Genomic DNA, 15,172 nt, shown 5'->3' with positions numbered 1-15,172 from the left:
AAGTAGAGACTTTCGGACAAGGTGGATAATTGTATAATATGAGGCAGTTTATTCAGAGGTAAAGATATCTGTAAATAGCGTGCACGGACCCGTTCGTCAACCTCGTAGGGAGATATCTGAGAGCGAGCCCCTAAACATTGTGTGCTGACATTTTATACAATAAAATAAAGTAGGTTGATTCTAGTAGTTCTGATCTTCTGATTGGTCCTGATGAGTTGGTCGAGGTCACCTCCATTGCATTGGCTCTGAGTCGGGTTCTCTGTCTTCAGATGTTCAGCCTAAGAGAAGGGGTTTTTTGTGTGTGTGTGTGCTTAACAATGATGATGTGTGTGTGTGTGCATGTGTGTATGTGTGTGTATGCCCTCAGAGCAATAACTCGTGAGTTGGGAGAACTGAGAGACCTATGGCGTGGGTGTTGTCCATAGCCACCTGCTGATAAGGCCGACAAGATAGAAGTCTTTGTGCATTGTATTAAATACAAAGGCCCAACACAAGATGGGTCATGCACAAGATTTTAGTCAGACCAAGCTATAACATTATATATTTACTACGACAGCTTCCAGAGTGAATTTACGAACGCTCAACAGTCGGTGGATATGGCTGGTGTCAGTAAACGTCGGCAAAAAAACTTAATTAAATTGTTACCAGCAGCACAGTTACCAACGCTCTGGATAACATGAAAACAGCCTAAACAGCTCTGCAAGGGCGAGTAAACCGGTCAGAGCGAGGTGTTCTCTCATTTGTGTCAGGAATTAGCTAGCCAACGTTAGCCAGTTAGTTTGGGTGCTTGACTGCCGTTGTGAGGTCAGAACGCTCGGATCAACCCTACTCCTCGGCCAGAGCGTCCAGTGTGCACTCTGGCACTCCAGATTGAATTTACGAACACACCCTAGGATGTGCCAGATTATATTTCGAGAAAATGAACAGCTAAGGAAGAATTGTTCACTCCTCTCATTGATATCTCGGAGTAATAACATGTTCAACTAGTTAAGACATTGTCTCGAATATAGGATGTGCTCTTAGATTTCGAGAAAATGAACAGCTAAGGAAGATGTTTTACTTCTCTCATTGATTTCTCAACCACCAAAGCCCGGTATGATCTGCTTCGCAAGCGTTCCCGGAAGTCTCTCGATGTTGCGTCTCTGGGTTTAGAAACTCTGTGTTTACTTGTTACAAACTACACCCGGATAGCTTCGAGGATCTGTTGTCATAGCGACGAATGGACGCTGTGGCTGGCTCAGATGGAATCGTGAGTTAGCTTCCTAGCTAAACTCAATCGAACTTGAGCTAATAAGGTGATAGCCAAATAAGTATTAACTCTTTACATTATATAGATAAAATAGAAGACAATGTATTGTCATGCAATGTAGATTTTCAACTATGGCTAGGCTTGGCGCTTGAGCTGTTTTGCTAAATACTGAAGTTGCAAATAACGTTAGCTGACGTTACAGTAGCCGCTTGATTGCATTGCATGTTTCGGTAAACTACACAAAATCCCTCTCTCGACATTATGGCGGAGACTCGTGTCATTCCAAGTGGGAAAGTCTACCGCCAGATGTTTGACGCCCAGGTAGGCTATAGGTTGTTTATTGATATCAAATGCTAAATGTGATTTCCTCTTTAAAACGTTTCGTACTGTCTATGTTGTTGCACGTTAAAGCATGGCATCAATTTTATCCTCAGGTTCAGCTGTCAAGGTCTCTACATGATACTCGGAGGAAACGTGAGACTAATGAAGGATTCTTACCAAGGGACAACCCTCCACTTAGTAGGGACACAGACACTGGTCTGCAGCAGCGGATTAGAGCTCATCAGGCTGAAACCCACCAATGCTCAGAGGAAATGGCTGTTAGGTACAGGCACTGTGGAATACAAATTGCATCCTTCTTGCATACTCAGAACACATTCCCCACTGGGCACAGACGTAAATTCAACGTCTATTCCACGTTGGTTCAACATAATTTCATTTAAATTACATTGAAACAACAAATCAAATCAAATCACATTTTATTGCTCACATACACGTGTTTAGCAGATGTTATTGCGGGTGTAGTGAAATTCTTGTGCAGTGCAGTAATATCTAACAAGTAATATCAAACAATTGCACATTGATTCAACCAGTGTGTGCCCAGTGGGTCATCGCTTATTGTCATTATGCAATATGCATGTACTTTTGAAGGGGGTGTCTGAGTCTATCTGACCCTGTTTGACACCACAGGGACCAACTGTTCTCAGGCATCAAGCATTGCCAGACGAGTGAGGAGCAGCTTGTTGAGGAGGAGATCCGTGGACTACCTGACCATGTTGGCAAGTAGCACACTAAAGTTTTGCGAGCTTAAACATTGTAAGGGTGAGGAGCAGCTTGTTGAGGAGGAGATCCGGGGACTACCTGACCATGTTGGCAAGTAGCACACTAACGTTTTGCGAGCTGTTTAAACTTGCCAACATGGTCAGGTAGTCCACGGATCTCCTCCTCAACAAGCTGCTCCTCACTCGTGATGAGTGATGGTAGGTGAATGCAGACTTGTGCTTGATTTGCCTGAGGTTATTGATCCATTCCATCTTATCTCCGCAGTGGCAGAAAAACCAGGCTCAGACATCATTGACCGCCTGATGGAGAAAAAGCAGAGGAACCACCTAGAGGCTATGGCAGAGTTGCACAGGGACCTTTCTGTGCTCAGTGTGGTAGGCACCTCATATTCACTACAGTACCAAGTTTGAATTTATATATTGAAGCAGTCATAGGCATAGTATAATTTAAAAACAAGTTTATTATGTACTTGAAGTTAGTACAATACAATTTTGAGGTATTTTATAATATTTATAATTGTAGTAGTTTAGAAGTGACACAATGCCTTATTGCTCGCAGGAGTATGAGACATTATTCAGGCAAACTGGGCAAGAGGTGCTGCACCAACTCTCAGTGTACGATGGCAATGTGGAGAGACAAATGCAGAGGATTGAAAATATTTCTGATTTGGAGAAGTTCACCTTACAGGTCAGAATAGCCTTAAATGGCTTCTCTTTACATGGCATCAATACAATAAATAACCAGCAACAATAATTTGAATTATCACAACTTCTCTTACAGGAACTTCATGAGTTCTGGGATACAGTGAAACAAGAGTCAGTGATGAGGAGGAAGTGGATCAAGGATCTGGATGATACACTGGCTAAGTATGAGTCTGACAGAACAGCCATGGTGAGTCTTATACAACAGTACTATAAATATTCACTATGGAAGTTACTTGATATTGTTCTTGACATTGTTCTATTGGTGTCCAGATTGCAGCATTGCTGAGAAAATACACAGGGAAACTGGAAAAAATCTGCTACGTAATGCCCTCGGATATCCACCGACTGATCAATAGAGAAGCCATGGTAGGATGTTCTTGGTGCATTATCATCAAGGTAGTGTAGAAATGACACTAACTGCAGTGCATGGAGACACTCATGTCGCCTCCCTCTGCAGATGATAAACCAGGCTATTCTGGCAAATAGACGAGCAGTGGCCAAGCTCTACCTGAACCTGATGGAGAATGATCTACAGAAGCAGGTATTCCACCGACTCAGATGGGAGGACAAGCTGCAAGACTGGAAGAGGTTTAAGGTCCTTGGTGTGGTCAGCAGGTTCAAGTAGGTTGTTTCTTCAGTGTTCAACAAATTAATTCATCTCTTCCGTGGAAAATCTAGTAGGCTATTCTCTGGCTTTAACTTTGACTACCAAAAAAGTCTGCGTCCTTATATTTTAGTTGTGGTATTTAGTGTTGTCATAATTGCTGGTTAACTTCTAAATCCCATCAACCTTTTGCCATTAGAGATTTCATGGGAAGCCCTCCAATCCAGTGTCCCAAGGACGTACAAGCTATTCTGGACACCATGCGTGCAGCACAGCAATCTTTTCGAGAAAGACGCATCAAAATTCTTCAGTCACTCACGTAAGTGAGCAGGCAATATCCACTTTTTGTGGGACAAGTCAGTGTGTCACACTTAGGGATACATTAGACAGAAATGACGACAACGATTGATTCGTTGTGTGTGGGTTTATTTGTAGTGCCATGATACCTCCAAGATGTTCAAAGACTCTAATCACTGAGTGGTATAACTCTTTGTCATCTGTCAACGAGCAAATTGGTGAGCAAATCCTTGTTCTATACTATCTTATACTGTCTTATACTGTTCTATACTGTCTTATACTGTTCTATACTGTTCTATACTGTCTTATACTGTTCTATACTGTCTTATACTGTTCTATACTGTCTTATACTGTCTTATACTGTTCTATACTGTCTTATACTGTTCTATACTGTCTTACTATTATGTTTATATGCAAGTTTTGTGTTTTACATTTCTATGTTTCCTCAGATTGTATGCACATTGATTCAATGAGGAAGCTACATTCCTATTATGAAAATACCTGGCAAGAATGCCTAACTGAGGTAGAACAAGTCAAGGTACACATCAGTCATGCTTTTCTTTTCCACCTTTTAGATCATCTTATTTAAAGCCCATCTAGGGACTGATTCTGGAAATTAGCACAAGCTAAAGCATGATGGTGCAATGCACCTGACTCTTGATCATTCATTGTGTCAATGTTTTAATTGTAAATTATTATTATATTATCTTTGAATTATAAATATTTCTCATTTAATTTCCATGTCAAAGTCACATTTTCCTTTTCATTTGTTTACTTAGAAAGAGATTACTACATATGGGGTTTCTCCAGAAGAGATCCAGGACATTGTTAATGCTGAGTTCCTGCCTCTGATTGGGAAATGCCAGAGCCAGACCGAGGAGCGCCATGCCGCCATGGATGTAAGTCCTGGGAAAAGAGAAAGTCAACAACAGCAGTGTAATTTTCATTCATCCTGTTAAAGGTTGGTGTTCCATAATGCCCTGACTTTCCGTCTCTTACCCCAGAGAGCGTTTGAGTCTTTGGCCAAGAGAGCTGCTGTGCTAAGTAAGTCCCTTTTCAAATTCACACGTGGGGCATCTCACCTGTGGGAGGTGCACAGTGCTGGGCTGCAGAGGAGGGAGCAGCAGCTGCAGGACCAGCTGGACGAGGTGCGCTACAGTCAGGAGCATGAAATCCAGGTGAGCCTCACTCCCAGTCCCCACCACCAGCCCCCCCAGCACTGCCCTGTCACCAGAAGGACCAATGATACTGATAGCAGAACAAGGTCCCCTGATAACTCCCACTGGTGTCTGTTTTCCAGAAGAAGGAGGCTCATCTCGATGTTATATTGGACAGACTGAGACAGGAGAGCACTGAAGAGGCACTCAAAATCACGCTGGAGAAGACTCTACACTCCCTGGATGAAATAAAACTTGTGTAGGCTACTATTGGTTGTTTTTCCAGAAATATAATAGTATTTCTCTACAGAAGGAGTTTTTTCCTATCCTGGTCCCAGTACTGTATGTGCTATGTAGCCAACCTCACATACAGGATAGGCGTTTCCTATAGCTGTTGTATGATTTCCCTAGATACATGCACTCCTACAAAGAAGAGGTGGACACAGTGGAGAGTTATCCTGCCATGGTCTTGGAGGAGCTGCACTCTTACAGCTCTGCTGTCAGTCGATTCTTCAACGTCAAGGAGATATATACTGGTAGTCAGGTACGGATTTAAGATGTAAAGCAAGCCACTATTACTATAAAGATTAGCCTTGTACAGACGATTTCTTCATCACGTTAAGGGTCTGTCCTTTAACCACAGGACTCGGAGGAACTTCGCTCTCTTTATCCTGTCATAAACCTTGGTGAGTTGGATATTGTCCTTTAGCAGCAGTCGCTTTCAATGGTGTGACATTGCTTCAGGATCCTATGTATGAGTGGACATTTGTGTGATGGTGGATCAATAGATTTAACTGGGAGGGCCAGTGTGAAGAGGACAAGACAGATCACTGCACAGGGAAGGAAACGTTGTCCGGGAGGATTCCAGAAAAGTCCAAATCCAGCACATTCATCCTTTGATGAATTTGACACTGAGGTACAAATCCATGCAAAAACACACACTTTTATTTTACCATGGCAGTGTAGGCATGAAATATAAATTGTTTGTCCTTGCTGTAGGATGACATTGATTCCCATCGGGAGTTTCTTGACTCTCAGTCCAGTGAGACATTCTGCACCTCTAAAGGCAATGTGTACAACGGCCAGAGCTTTGTCTCGGACACGGAGCAGGATTCCATTCCATCTGAGATGGAGTTGGTTGTGTTCCCCAGAAGTCTCCTTGCGGATCTACAAAAAGAGTACAGGCCTGGATAAAACAATTTATCTGTAGTACAAGTCATTATTTACTGTTGAAGGAGAGCCTCTTTCTGAACAATGGTCCTCTTTCCTTTTAGTATACGTCTGTTGTTTTTCAATCACCTCGAAGAGAGATATCAGACGGCTCTGACCAACACTATGAATATTGTGGCAGCCAAGAAGGAGGCGCTGAAGTCGGAGCAGGATCTCCGACTGCACCTCCACCAACCACGGGCTAAGAGAATCGAGGTGGACATCCACAATGTCCGTGCTGGTGAGAAGATTAACCCTCCACTCAAAATAAACAGTCCTCACCGTAGTTTATTGTAAATGAATTTACATTTGTCTGTCTGTCTGCCCTATTTAGCGGAACTGGTACTGCACAGAGATCGTGTGGATAGGCACTGTAAAGGCATCTTGCAGGCCCTTGGCAACTGCCGAACGGACTTCCACGAACTCCAGATTCGACAGCACAAACTGACTGAGGACTTCAGATCCCAGATTTACAGCATGGAGGATGTCTTTACCTATGCCACCAAGTCAGACGTGTAAGGACATTTGTGGTTATCTAACAGAACGTTTAGAACATCCAGTTACGTGCGGTAATGATGACCCATGTTGCTCTTTTTCTTCTTCTTTGTCATTGCATCACTGCTTGTCTCTGTCCTCAGGCTGGTTGGCCTATGTGGTACCCTGCAATCCAATTTGGAGAGCCACATGAACATCATTCAGGCATCACAGAGAAACTTCAGACAGACTCTGGAGTCCAAGCTGGATGGCCTAAGAGAGACCAACGTCCAGTTAATCAAATCCTTTAAGTATGAGTTGTTCCTCTATCCTGAGTTGTTCCTCTATACTTTTGTAATAGGGTGTCACAAAGTATGGATTATTTGGTAAAATATGGCCTTTATGCCTGCAGGCTGTTCTCAGATGGAGGGAACTTCACACCCAAAGAGATAGAGGCGCATCACAAACGGATTGAGAAAATGGTTAAACGTATCGACACCAATGATGAGGCCATAATGCTGGATATGGAGGGGACAGAGTCCAAGTGTCTGGAGCTGGTATGAACTTTAACTAAGCCCAAAGGAAAGTCACATTACATGCATTTGTTTTCAGCCAGATTATTTCAGTGTTACATATTTGTACTGAGCTTTGCCATACCAATGTTGCATTTCCCCCTTAGGCGAAGGATGTGATAAACAGATTTGAGGAGAAATTCCACTTTTTGACAGTGGATTTGAAGTTTCTGGAGAAAATCCAAGGAATGCTAACAAATACACAGGTTCAGATAAAAACGGAGGTACATTATTATATCTGGTCTGCCCGCCTCTCATGATGGCTCTCTTGTTTACCTTCTTGCATCCCTCTCTTGCCATTACTCATATCTTAACTTACACCCACAGGTCAAAATGTGTCTGTTTCTCTTTTACAGGCAACAAAGAGTAACATGCAAAAGAAGAAAATCAACAGCCTCCTGACCGAGTTAAAAAGTATGGTAGATACTTGTGCCAGAAGCAGTCCAGAAAAGGTACTAAACTCAATCAAAATGTGTGCTGATTGATTTATGTTTTTCTCTTGTAAAAGACTACTAGACAGAGCCTCACACGTTATTTTTTTATCTTTTTTTGTTTTCGCATTAATAACAGCATATTTGTACTAATTGTCCTAATATACGTTCATTCATTTTCCCTCTTGTAGACAGTGACGACAGATTATGTTTTCACCTTTACATGGTCTATAATAGAGGAATTGAGGGCACGATGCCATTATCTTGAATGCTTTTTGGTAAGTCTGTTGCAATGGATTTAAACTCTTATATATAAACATACATAAAGACAGCTTACCCAAAAACACATTGTTGTATGAGAAATGGACTGTAGCGGATTTTACTATGTTGTTGTTGATCCATAGTTTTTATTGTTGCATTGACAATGACTGAGGTCCAGCTAGGGTTCAATGCAGTGTGTTTTGTGTGCAGAACCCTTCCATGGCAGTCCTGATGCCTGAATGCCCTCTCCAGGGGCCCTTCGCTGTAGCGGCACGCCCCAAGTCCCGCAAGTCAGCCAGCCCTGCCACGGACGGCCTGCTCCAGCCCAGCCGCATGGGGGTGTCCTTCATGGATGATGTGGCCGTGGGGGTCATCAGGGGACTGCTGAGGTCAGAGAGAAGCTCACACAGCCTCTAATAATAAAATCTGTAACTCTGTTTATAAGGCCATAGAGAATCATGTTCATGCAGACAGTATTAATTTATGATAGTGGCTGTCAGAACTCCCTGGTCAAAGAGGAGATGTATTAAGTCCAAATATGGCCAATTTAATGACTGATCTTTTACATGAGAAATGCAGTGAAAAGCAGAACTGACATTCTCTGATGATTCCTCAGGCTAAGCAAGCCTAAAGTCACCCAGGAAGCCAATTCAGAGTCGACAGAGAGGGTCTCAGCAGCAGTCACAGGTACCAGCCATGTTGGCTTACAATGATGTCACCCACTTCAGAGGAAGATGAAATTCAATCTAGCCAATAAGAACTAGCCTGGTGCCCAGACTCTGAGCCATATTGCTGTTTGTACTTAGCTATGCTAACGTACTATGTGGTCTGTTTGGCTCCCAGGCTAGCCAAGAACAAATGCAAAAAAAGTAATACTGGTGGAAGTAAGATGTAATGTTTTGTCCCTCTGTGCTCTCTGTAGTCAGGTTGTCGTCTCCTATTGGGCAGAGGTCAGGGGATTCTGCCGAATCTGTCAGTGCACAAAGGTCAGAGGGAACCTTTTCATGTCGTTATCACTGGGGCACAATCATGCAGAAATCACTTGTAGTAACAGTAGAGTTACTGTATAGCTTATTAATAGATTAGTATTGCTGGTCAGTTTACATGGAGACCTAAGCACTCTCATCTATTTATTTTATAGTGTGAAGAGGTTTTCCAAACCCACTCGCTTTGACAAGAGATTCCAGGTGTTTGGTCCCAAACCAGAGATGCATGGCGTGTGAGTAGTCCCTTAAAGCACAGCAGCATGCCCTACTGAGATCAATGCTTTGCACATCAATACTGATTTCAATTCTCTCACTGCTGAAGATAACATCTGTCATTCTTTCAGAACTGCCTTCAAAAGTTTGATAAACGGCATTCTTTGGAAGACCAATGATATTCTTCTCCTGGTTGCTGAGGTAACAGCTCCTTCTTTATAATCTGCAGTTAAACCCAATATTGCCATGTGTCTTTTGATCCTATGTTATTTGTAGTAAGTCTAATATTCACATTATTCAAAATCTTCCCAATGTTAATTGCCAGTAACACTAATTTAATTGTGTGTGGCGATCAGGAGTTCTATAAGAAGAAGGAACGCCGGCCTATCACAAGGCCTCAGTACCTCCAGGAGACGTTTGAACAATGTGCAGAGGAGATGAACAAAAGGCTGCTCATCTACCAGAGCCAAACTCAGGACTACCACAACAACTGTCTGCAAGGTTAGCATGGACTTTTGCATTTCCATCGATTGGATACAGTTGAGGCACATTTTGTATTTCAAAGCACATTTTCTCACCCTTCCTCTCCCTCCTGTCACGTGTTCCCTAACTTTGGATAGAATTCCGACAGCAGCTGAAGGACATTGAGGAGTGTCTTTCCAAGGTGCCAGGGGTGCTGATCTCTAACCTGGGAGAACAACACCTGGAGAGCCTGAGCCAAGACACGGACAACATCCGTCAACAGCTAGGCAACAGTCTGGAGGAGAGCGAGGGGAGAAAGGTACTGTGGCCCTGTTTGAATACTCTTCTTTCGGTCTTTCCTTGAGGAAATCTCTGATCTGACAAGGTAAGATTGGTGAAAGCAATAGAGTGGAAACCATGGGCTGGATTCAATCCGCATCGCCGAAGGTCCGCCTTCAAATTTAAAGGCAATTTCTGATTGAGCCGACATATGCAGCATTTACAGTGAATGCAGTCTCTGCGACCGTGGGAACATTGTCTTTAACTGTCAATCGCGCTATATAGAAGACCTTCAGTGCGGATTGAATAGAGCCACATGTCTTCATCTATTCACTCATAAATCAGTAATTATCTCAAGGGAGGAAAGATGCATTATAAAATATATTCCAACAGAGCCTATGAAAGCACATTGCTACACCTAAAGCTGGTAGGACTGGGGGTGGAAGTCAGTCATACTAGTGAATATCCTGGTGTGGAAAGGCATTCATGTCTGTAACTTGTCCTTTCAGAAAAAGCACAGTGGCAAGCTGAGTGTGCGTCTGAGCCATCCTGCTTGTGAGAAAGAGCTGGAGGCCTTGAATCGTGCTGAAGAGGAGAGACAAAGAGAGCTGACCAATGCCATCACGAACACTCTGCAAGAGCTACAAGTAAGCACCGACCATACAGTGCCTTGCAAAAGTATTCATCCCCCTTGGCGTTTTTCCTATTTTGTTACATTACAACCTGTAATTTGTAGCTCAGTTGGTAGAGCATGGCGTTTGCAACGCCAGGGTTGTGGGTTCGATTCCCACGGGGGGTATGAAAAAATAATAATAATAAAAAATAATGTATGCACTCACTAACTAAGTCACTCTGGATAAGAGCGTCTGCTAAATGACTAAAATGTAAATGTAATTTAAATTGATTTTATTTGGATTTCATGTAATGGACATACACAAAATAGTCCAAATTGGTGAAGTGAAATGAAAAAAATAACTTGTTTCAAAAAATTCGAAAAAATAAATAACGGAAAAGTGGTGCGTGCATATGTATTCACCCCCTTTGCTATGAAGCCCCTAAATAAGATCTGGTGCAACCAATTACCTTCAGAAGTCACATAATTAGTTAAATAAAGTCCACCTGTGTGCAATCTAAGTGTCACATGATCTCTAACATGATCTCAGTATATATACACCTGTTCTGAAAGGCCCCAGAGTCTGCAACACCAAAGGCCCCAGAGTCTGCAACACCACTAAGCAGGCGGCTCCACCAAGCAAGCGGCACCATGAAGACCAAGGAGCTCTCCAAACAGGTCAGGGACAATGTTGTGGAGAAGTACAGATCAGGGTTGGGTTATAAAAATATATCAGAAACGTTGAACATCCCACGGAGCACCATTAAATCCATTATTAAAAAATGGAAAGAATATGGCACCACAACAAACCTGCCAAGAGGGGGGCGCCCACCAAAACTCACGGACCAGGCAAGGAGGGCATTAATCATAGAGGCAACAAAGAGAACAAAGATAACCCTGAAGGAGCTGCAAAGCTCCACAGCGGAGATTGGAGTATCTGTCCATAGGACCACTTTAAGCCGTACACTCCACAGAGCTGGGCTTTACGGAAGAGTGGCCAGAAAAAAGCCATTGCTTTTTTAAATAAGCAAACACGTTTGATGTTCACCAAAAGGCATGTGGGAGACTCCCCAAACATATCGAAGAAGGTACTCTGGTCAGATGAGACAAAAATTGAGCTTTTTGGCCATCAAGGAAAATGCTATGTCTGGCGCAAACCCAACACCTCTCATCACCCTGAGAACACCAATGTTTTTCATTGGCAGGGACTGGGAAACGGGTCAGAATTGAAGGAAAGATGGATGGCGCTAAATACAGGGACATTCTTGAGGGAAACCTTTTTCAGTCTTCCAGAGATCTGAGACTGGGATGGAGGTTCACCTTCCAGCAGGACAATGACCCTAAGCATACTGCTAAAGCAACACTCGAGTGGTTTAAGGGGAAACATTTAAATGTCTTGGAATGGCCTAGTCAAAGCCCAGACCTCAATCCAATTGAGAATCTGTGGTATGACTGAAAGATTACTGTACACCAGCGGAACCCATCCAATTTGAAGGAGCTGGAGCAGTTTTGCCTTGAAGAATGGGCAAAAATCCCAGTGGCTAGATGTGCCAAGCTTATAGAGACATACCCAAAGAGACTTGCAGCTGTAATTGCTGCAAAAGTTGGCTCTACAAAGTATTGACTTTGGGGGGGGTGAATAGTTATGCACACTCAAGTTCTCAGTTTTCTTGTCTTATTTCTTGTTTGTTTCACCCCAAAAAATATTTTGCATCTTCAAAGTGGTAGGCATGTTGTGTAAATCAAATGATACAAACCCCCAAAACATCTATTTTAATTCCAGGTTGTAAGGCAACAAAATAGGAAAAATGCCAAGGGGGGTGAATACTTTCGCAAGCCAGGAAAAATGCCAAGGGGGGTGAATACTTTCGCAAGCCACTGTATCCACATCTGTTTTCACCTCATCAGCAGTAGGGAGTTGGCAGTTCGGTGGCTGTGAGTCTCATGGATGCACATTATTATTCATTTTGTGGATTTCAGGCATGTGTGAGGAAACATGGGGAGGAGTTTGTGAGAGCACTCACCTCTCTGACAGAGAACCTGCTGTTCCAGATGGACAACCTCCTGACCGTAGATGAGGTCCAAGTTGGCCGTAAGTCTCCATCCATCCTCATTTTACATTTTAGTCATTTAGCAGACGCTCTTATCCAGAGCGACTTACAGGAGCAATTAGGGTTAAGTGCCTTGCTCAAGGGCACATCGACAGATGTTTCACCTATTCGGATCGGGGACTAGAACCAGCGACCTTTCGGTTACTGGCACAACGCTCTTAACCACTAAGCTACCTGCCGTCCTCGCAAGCCTTGTTGATTTAAAAGTGAAAATAACAGCCTTCCGTTTGATCTGATCTGGATTGTAGAAGCTGAAATGAAGAGCGAAAATGTCACCACTCTAATTGGCCCAAAACAAGCTGGCACGCCGCTAAAGGAGAAGCAGAGTGCACATCAAATACAGAGAGGCAGCAGGTAAACACAGACAGGGAGTGAAAAGCACAAGATGGTGGTACAGTAAAGACTGCAGTAATATTTTCATATAGTGCACCTCTTTTATTATTTGTTTAAATAAATATGATTAATACAGTCCTAGAAATGTAACCATATATGACATTTTATGTGGTAGAACGTGGCCAGGAATCTCTTACTTTGGATCCAGTGCTGACGGTCCAGTGGAGCAACCATGCAAGGAAACAGCCTCCATCACCACTGCCAAGACCACCGTAGGCCACCTGAGAGCAGTGGAGGCCCGTGACTCTATGTACCAGGTAGGAGGCTAAGTCATTAACCTCAGACATGTGAGCAGACATACTGTGAGGGAAAAAAGTATTTGATCCTCTGCTGATTTTGTACGTTTGCCCACTGACAAAGAAATGATCAGTTTATAATTTTAATGGTAGGTTTATTTGAACAGTGAGAGACAGAATAACAACAACAAAATCCAGAAAAAAGCATGTCAAAAATGTTATAAATTGATTTGCATTTTAATGAGGGAAATAAGTATTTGACCCCCTCTCAATCAGAAAGATTTCTGGCTCCCAGGTGTCTTTTATACAGGTAACGAGCTGAGATTAGGAGCACACTCTTAAAGGGAGTGCTCCTAATCTCAGTTTGTTACCTGTATAAAAGATACCTGTCCACAGAAGCAATCAATAAATCAGATTCCAAACTCTCCACCATGGCCAAGACCAAAGAGCTCTCCAAGGATGTCAGAGACAAGATTGTAGACCTACACAAGGCTGGAATGGGCTACAAAACCATCGCCAAGCAGCTTGGTGAGAAGGTGACAACAGTTGGTGCGATTATTCGCAAATGGAAGAAACACAAAAGAACTGTCAATCTCCCTCTGCCTGGGGCTCCATGCAAGATCTCACCTCGTGGAGTTGCAATGATCATGAGAACGGTGAGGAATCAGCCCAGAACTACACGGGAGGATCTTGTCAATGATCTCAAGGCAGCTGGGACCATAGTCACCAAGAAAACAATTGGTAACACACTACGCCGTGAAGGACTGAAATCCTGCAGCGCCCGCAAGGTCCCCCTGCTCAAGAAAGCACACATACAGGGCCATCTGAAGTTTGCCAGTGAACATCTGAATGATTCAGAGGAGAACTGGATGAAAGTGTTGTGGTCAGATGAGACCAGAATCGAGCTCTTTGGCATCAACTCAACTCGCCGTGTTTGGAGGAGGAGGAATGCTGCCTATGACCCCAAGAACACCATCCCCACCGTCAAACATGAAGGTGGAAACATTATGCTTTGGGGGTGTTTTTCTGCTAAGGGGACAGGACAACTTCACCGCATCAAAGGGATGATGGACAGGGCCATGTACCGTCAAATCTTGGGTGAGAACCTCCTTCCCTCAGCCAGGGCATTGAAAATGGGTCGTGGATGGGTATTCCAGTATGACAATGAGTGGCTCAAGAAGAAGCACATTAAGGTCCTGGAGTGGCCTAGCCAGTCTCCAGACCTTAATCCCATAGAAAATCTGTGGAGGCAGCTGAAGGTTTGAGTTGCCAAACGTCAACCTCGAAACCTTAATGACTTGGAGAAGATCTGCAAAGAGAAGTGGAACAAAATCCCTCCTGAGATGTGTGCAAACCTGGTGGCCAACTACAAGAAACGTCTGACCTCTGTGATTGCCAACAAGGGTTTTGCCACCAAGTACTAAATGGGGTCAAATACTTATTTCCCTCATTAAAATGCAAATCAATTTATAACATTTTTGACATGTGTTTTTCTGGATTTTTTTGTTGTTATTCTGTCTCTCACTGTTCAAATAAACCTACCATTAAAATTATAGACTGATCATGTCTTTGTCAGTGGGAAACGTACAAAATCAGCAGGGGATCAAATACTTTTCCCCCTCACTGTACACAGAGGCTAGCTATAATACATAGAATTACATATTAGAATGTTCAATTAAATAGGATGTCTGTTGTAATATGTGTGTTTGGTTTGGGGCCCACAGCGCTATGAGCAGCGGTACAGGGAGGAGCTGGGCCGGGCCATGCAGGAGAGCCATGTCCAGAGGACGGAGGTGCAGTGCTGGGAGGAACACTGGAGAGGTTTACTGAACACTCTGACCCAGCTCAACGCTGAGTGA

The 15,172-nt window shown here is 43.3% G+C and overlaps 1 protein-coding gene across 1 annotated transcript; it reads left to right on the top strand.

Annotated features, from left to right (window-relative positions):
- Nucleotides 1-1,510: 1,510 nt before the first annotated feature.
- ccdc180 (coiled-coil domain containing 180) lies at nt 1,511-15,172 on the top strand (the record flags this gene model as incomplete). The annotated part of the gene is made up of 37 exons (XM_084176292.1): nt 1,511-1,570; nt 1,684-1,853; nt 2,219-2,307; nt 2,576-2,685; nt 2,870-2,998; nt 3,092-3,202; nt 3,286-3,381; nt 3,473-3,636; nt 3,819-3,938; nt 4,055-4,134; nt 4,366-4,454; nt 4,696-4,815; nt 4,921-5,094; nt 5,217-5,332; nt 5,485-5,617; nt 5,717-5,759; nt 5,862-5,989; nt 6,073-6,251; nt 6,348-6,523; nt 6,617-6,797; nt 6,921-7,067; nt 7,169-7,313; nt 7,436-7,552; nt 7,685-7,780; nt 7,951-8,037; nt 8,231-8,409; nt 8,637-8,707; nt 8,943-9,006; nt 9,162-9,239; nt 9,351-9,420; nt 9,576-9,720; nt 9,840-10,000; nt 10,470-10,607; nt 12,554-12,665; nt 12,933-13,038; nt 13,193-13,334; nt 15,038-15,172. 37 exons carry the CDS (start codon nt 1,511-1,513, stop codon nt 15,170-15,172), a joined length of 4,461 nt encoding a protein of 1,486 aa, XP_084032418.1.

Source organism: Coregonus lavaretus (assembly GCF_964263955.1).
Source record: "Coregonus lavaretus genome assembly, chromosome: 14".
NCBI lineage: Eukaryota > Metazoa > Chordata > Actinopteri > Salmoniformes > Salmonidae > Coregonus > Coregonus lavaretus.
The sequence above is the reverse complement of the archived record's forward strand: the minus strand, read 5'-3'. Positions and strand labels throughout refer to the sequence as shown.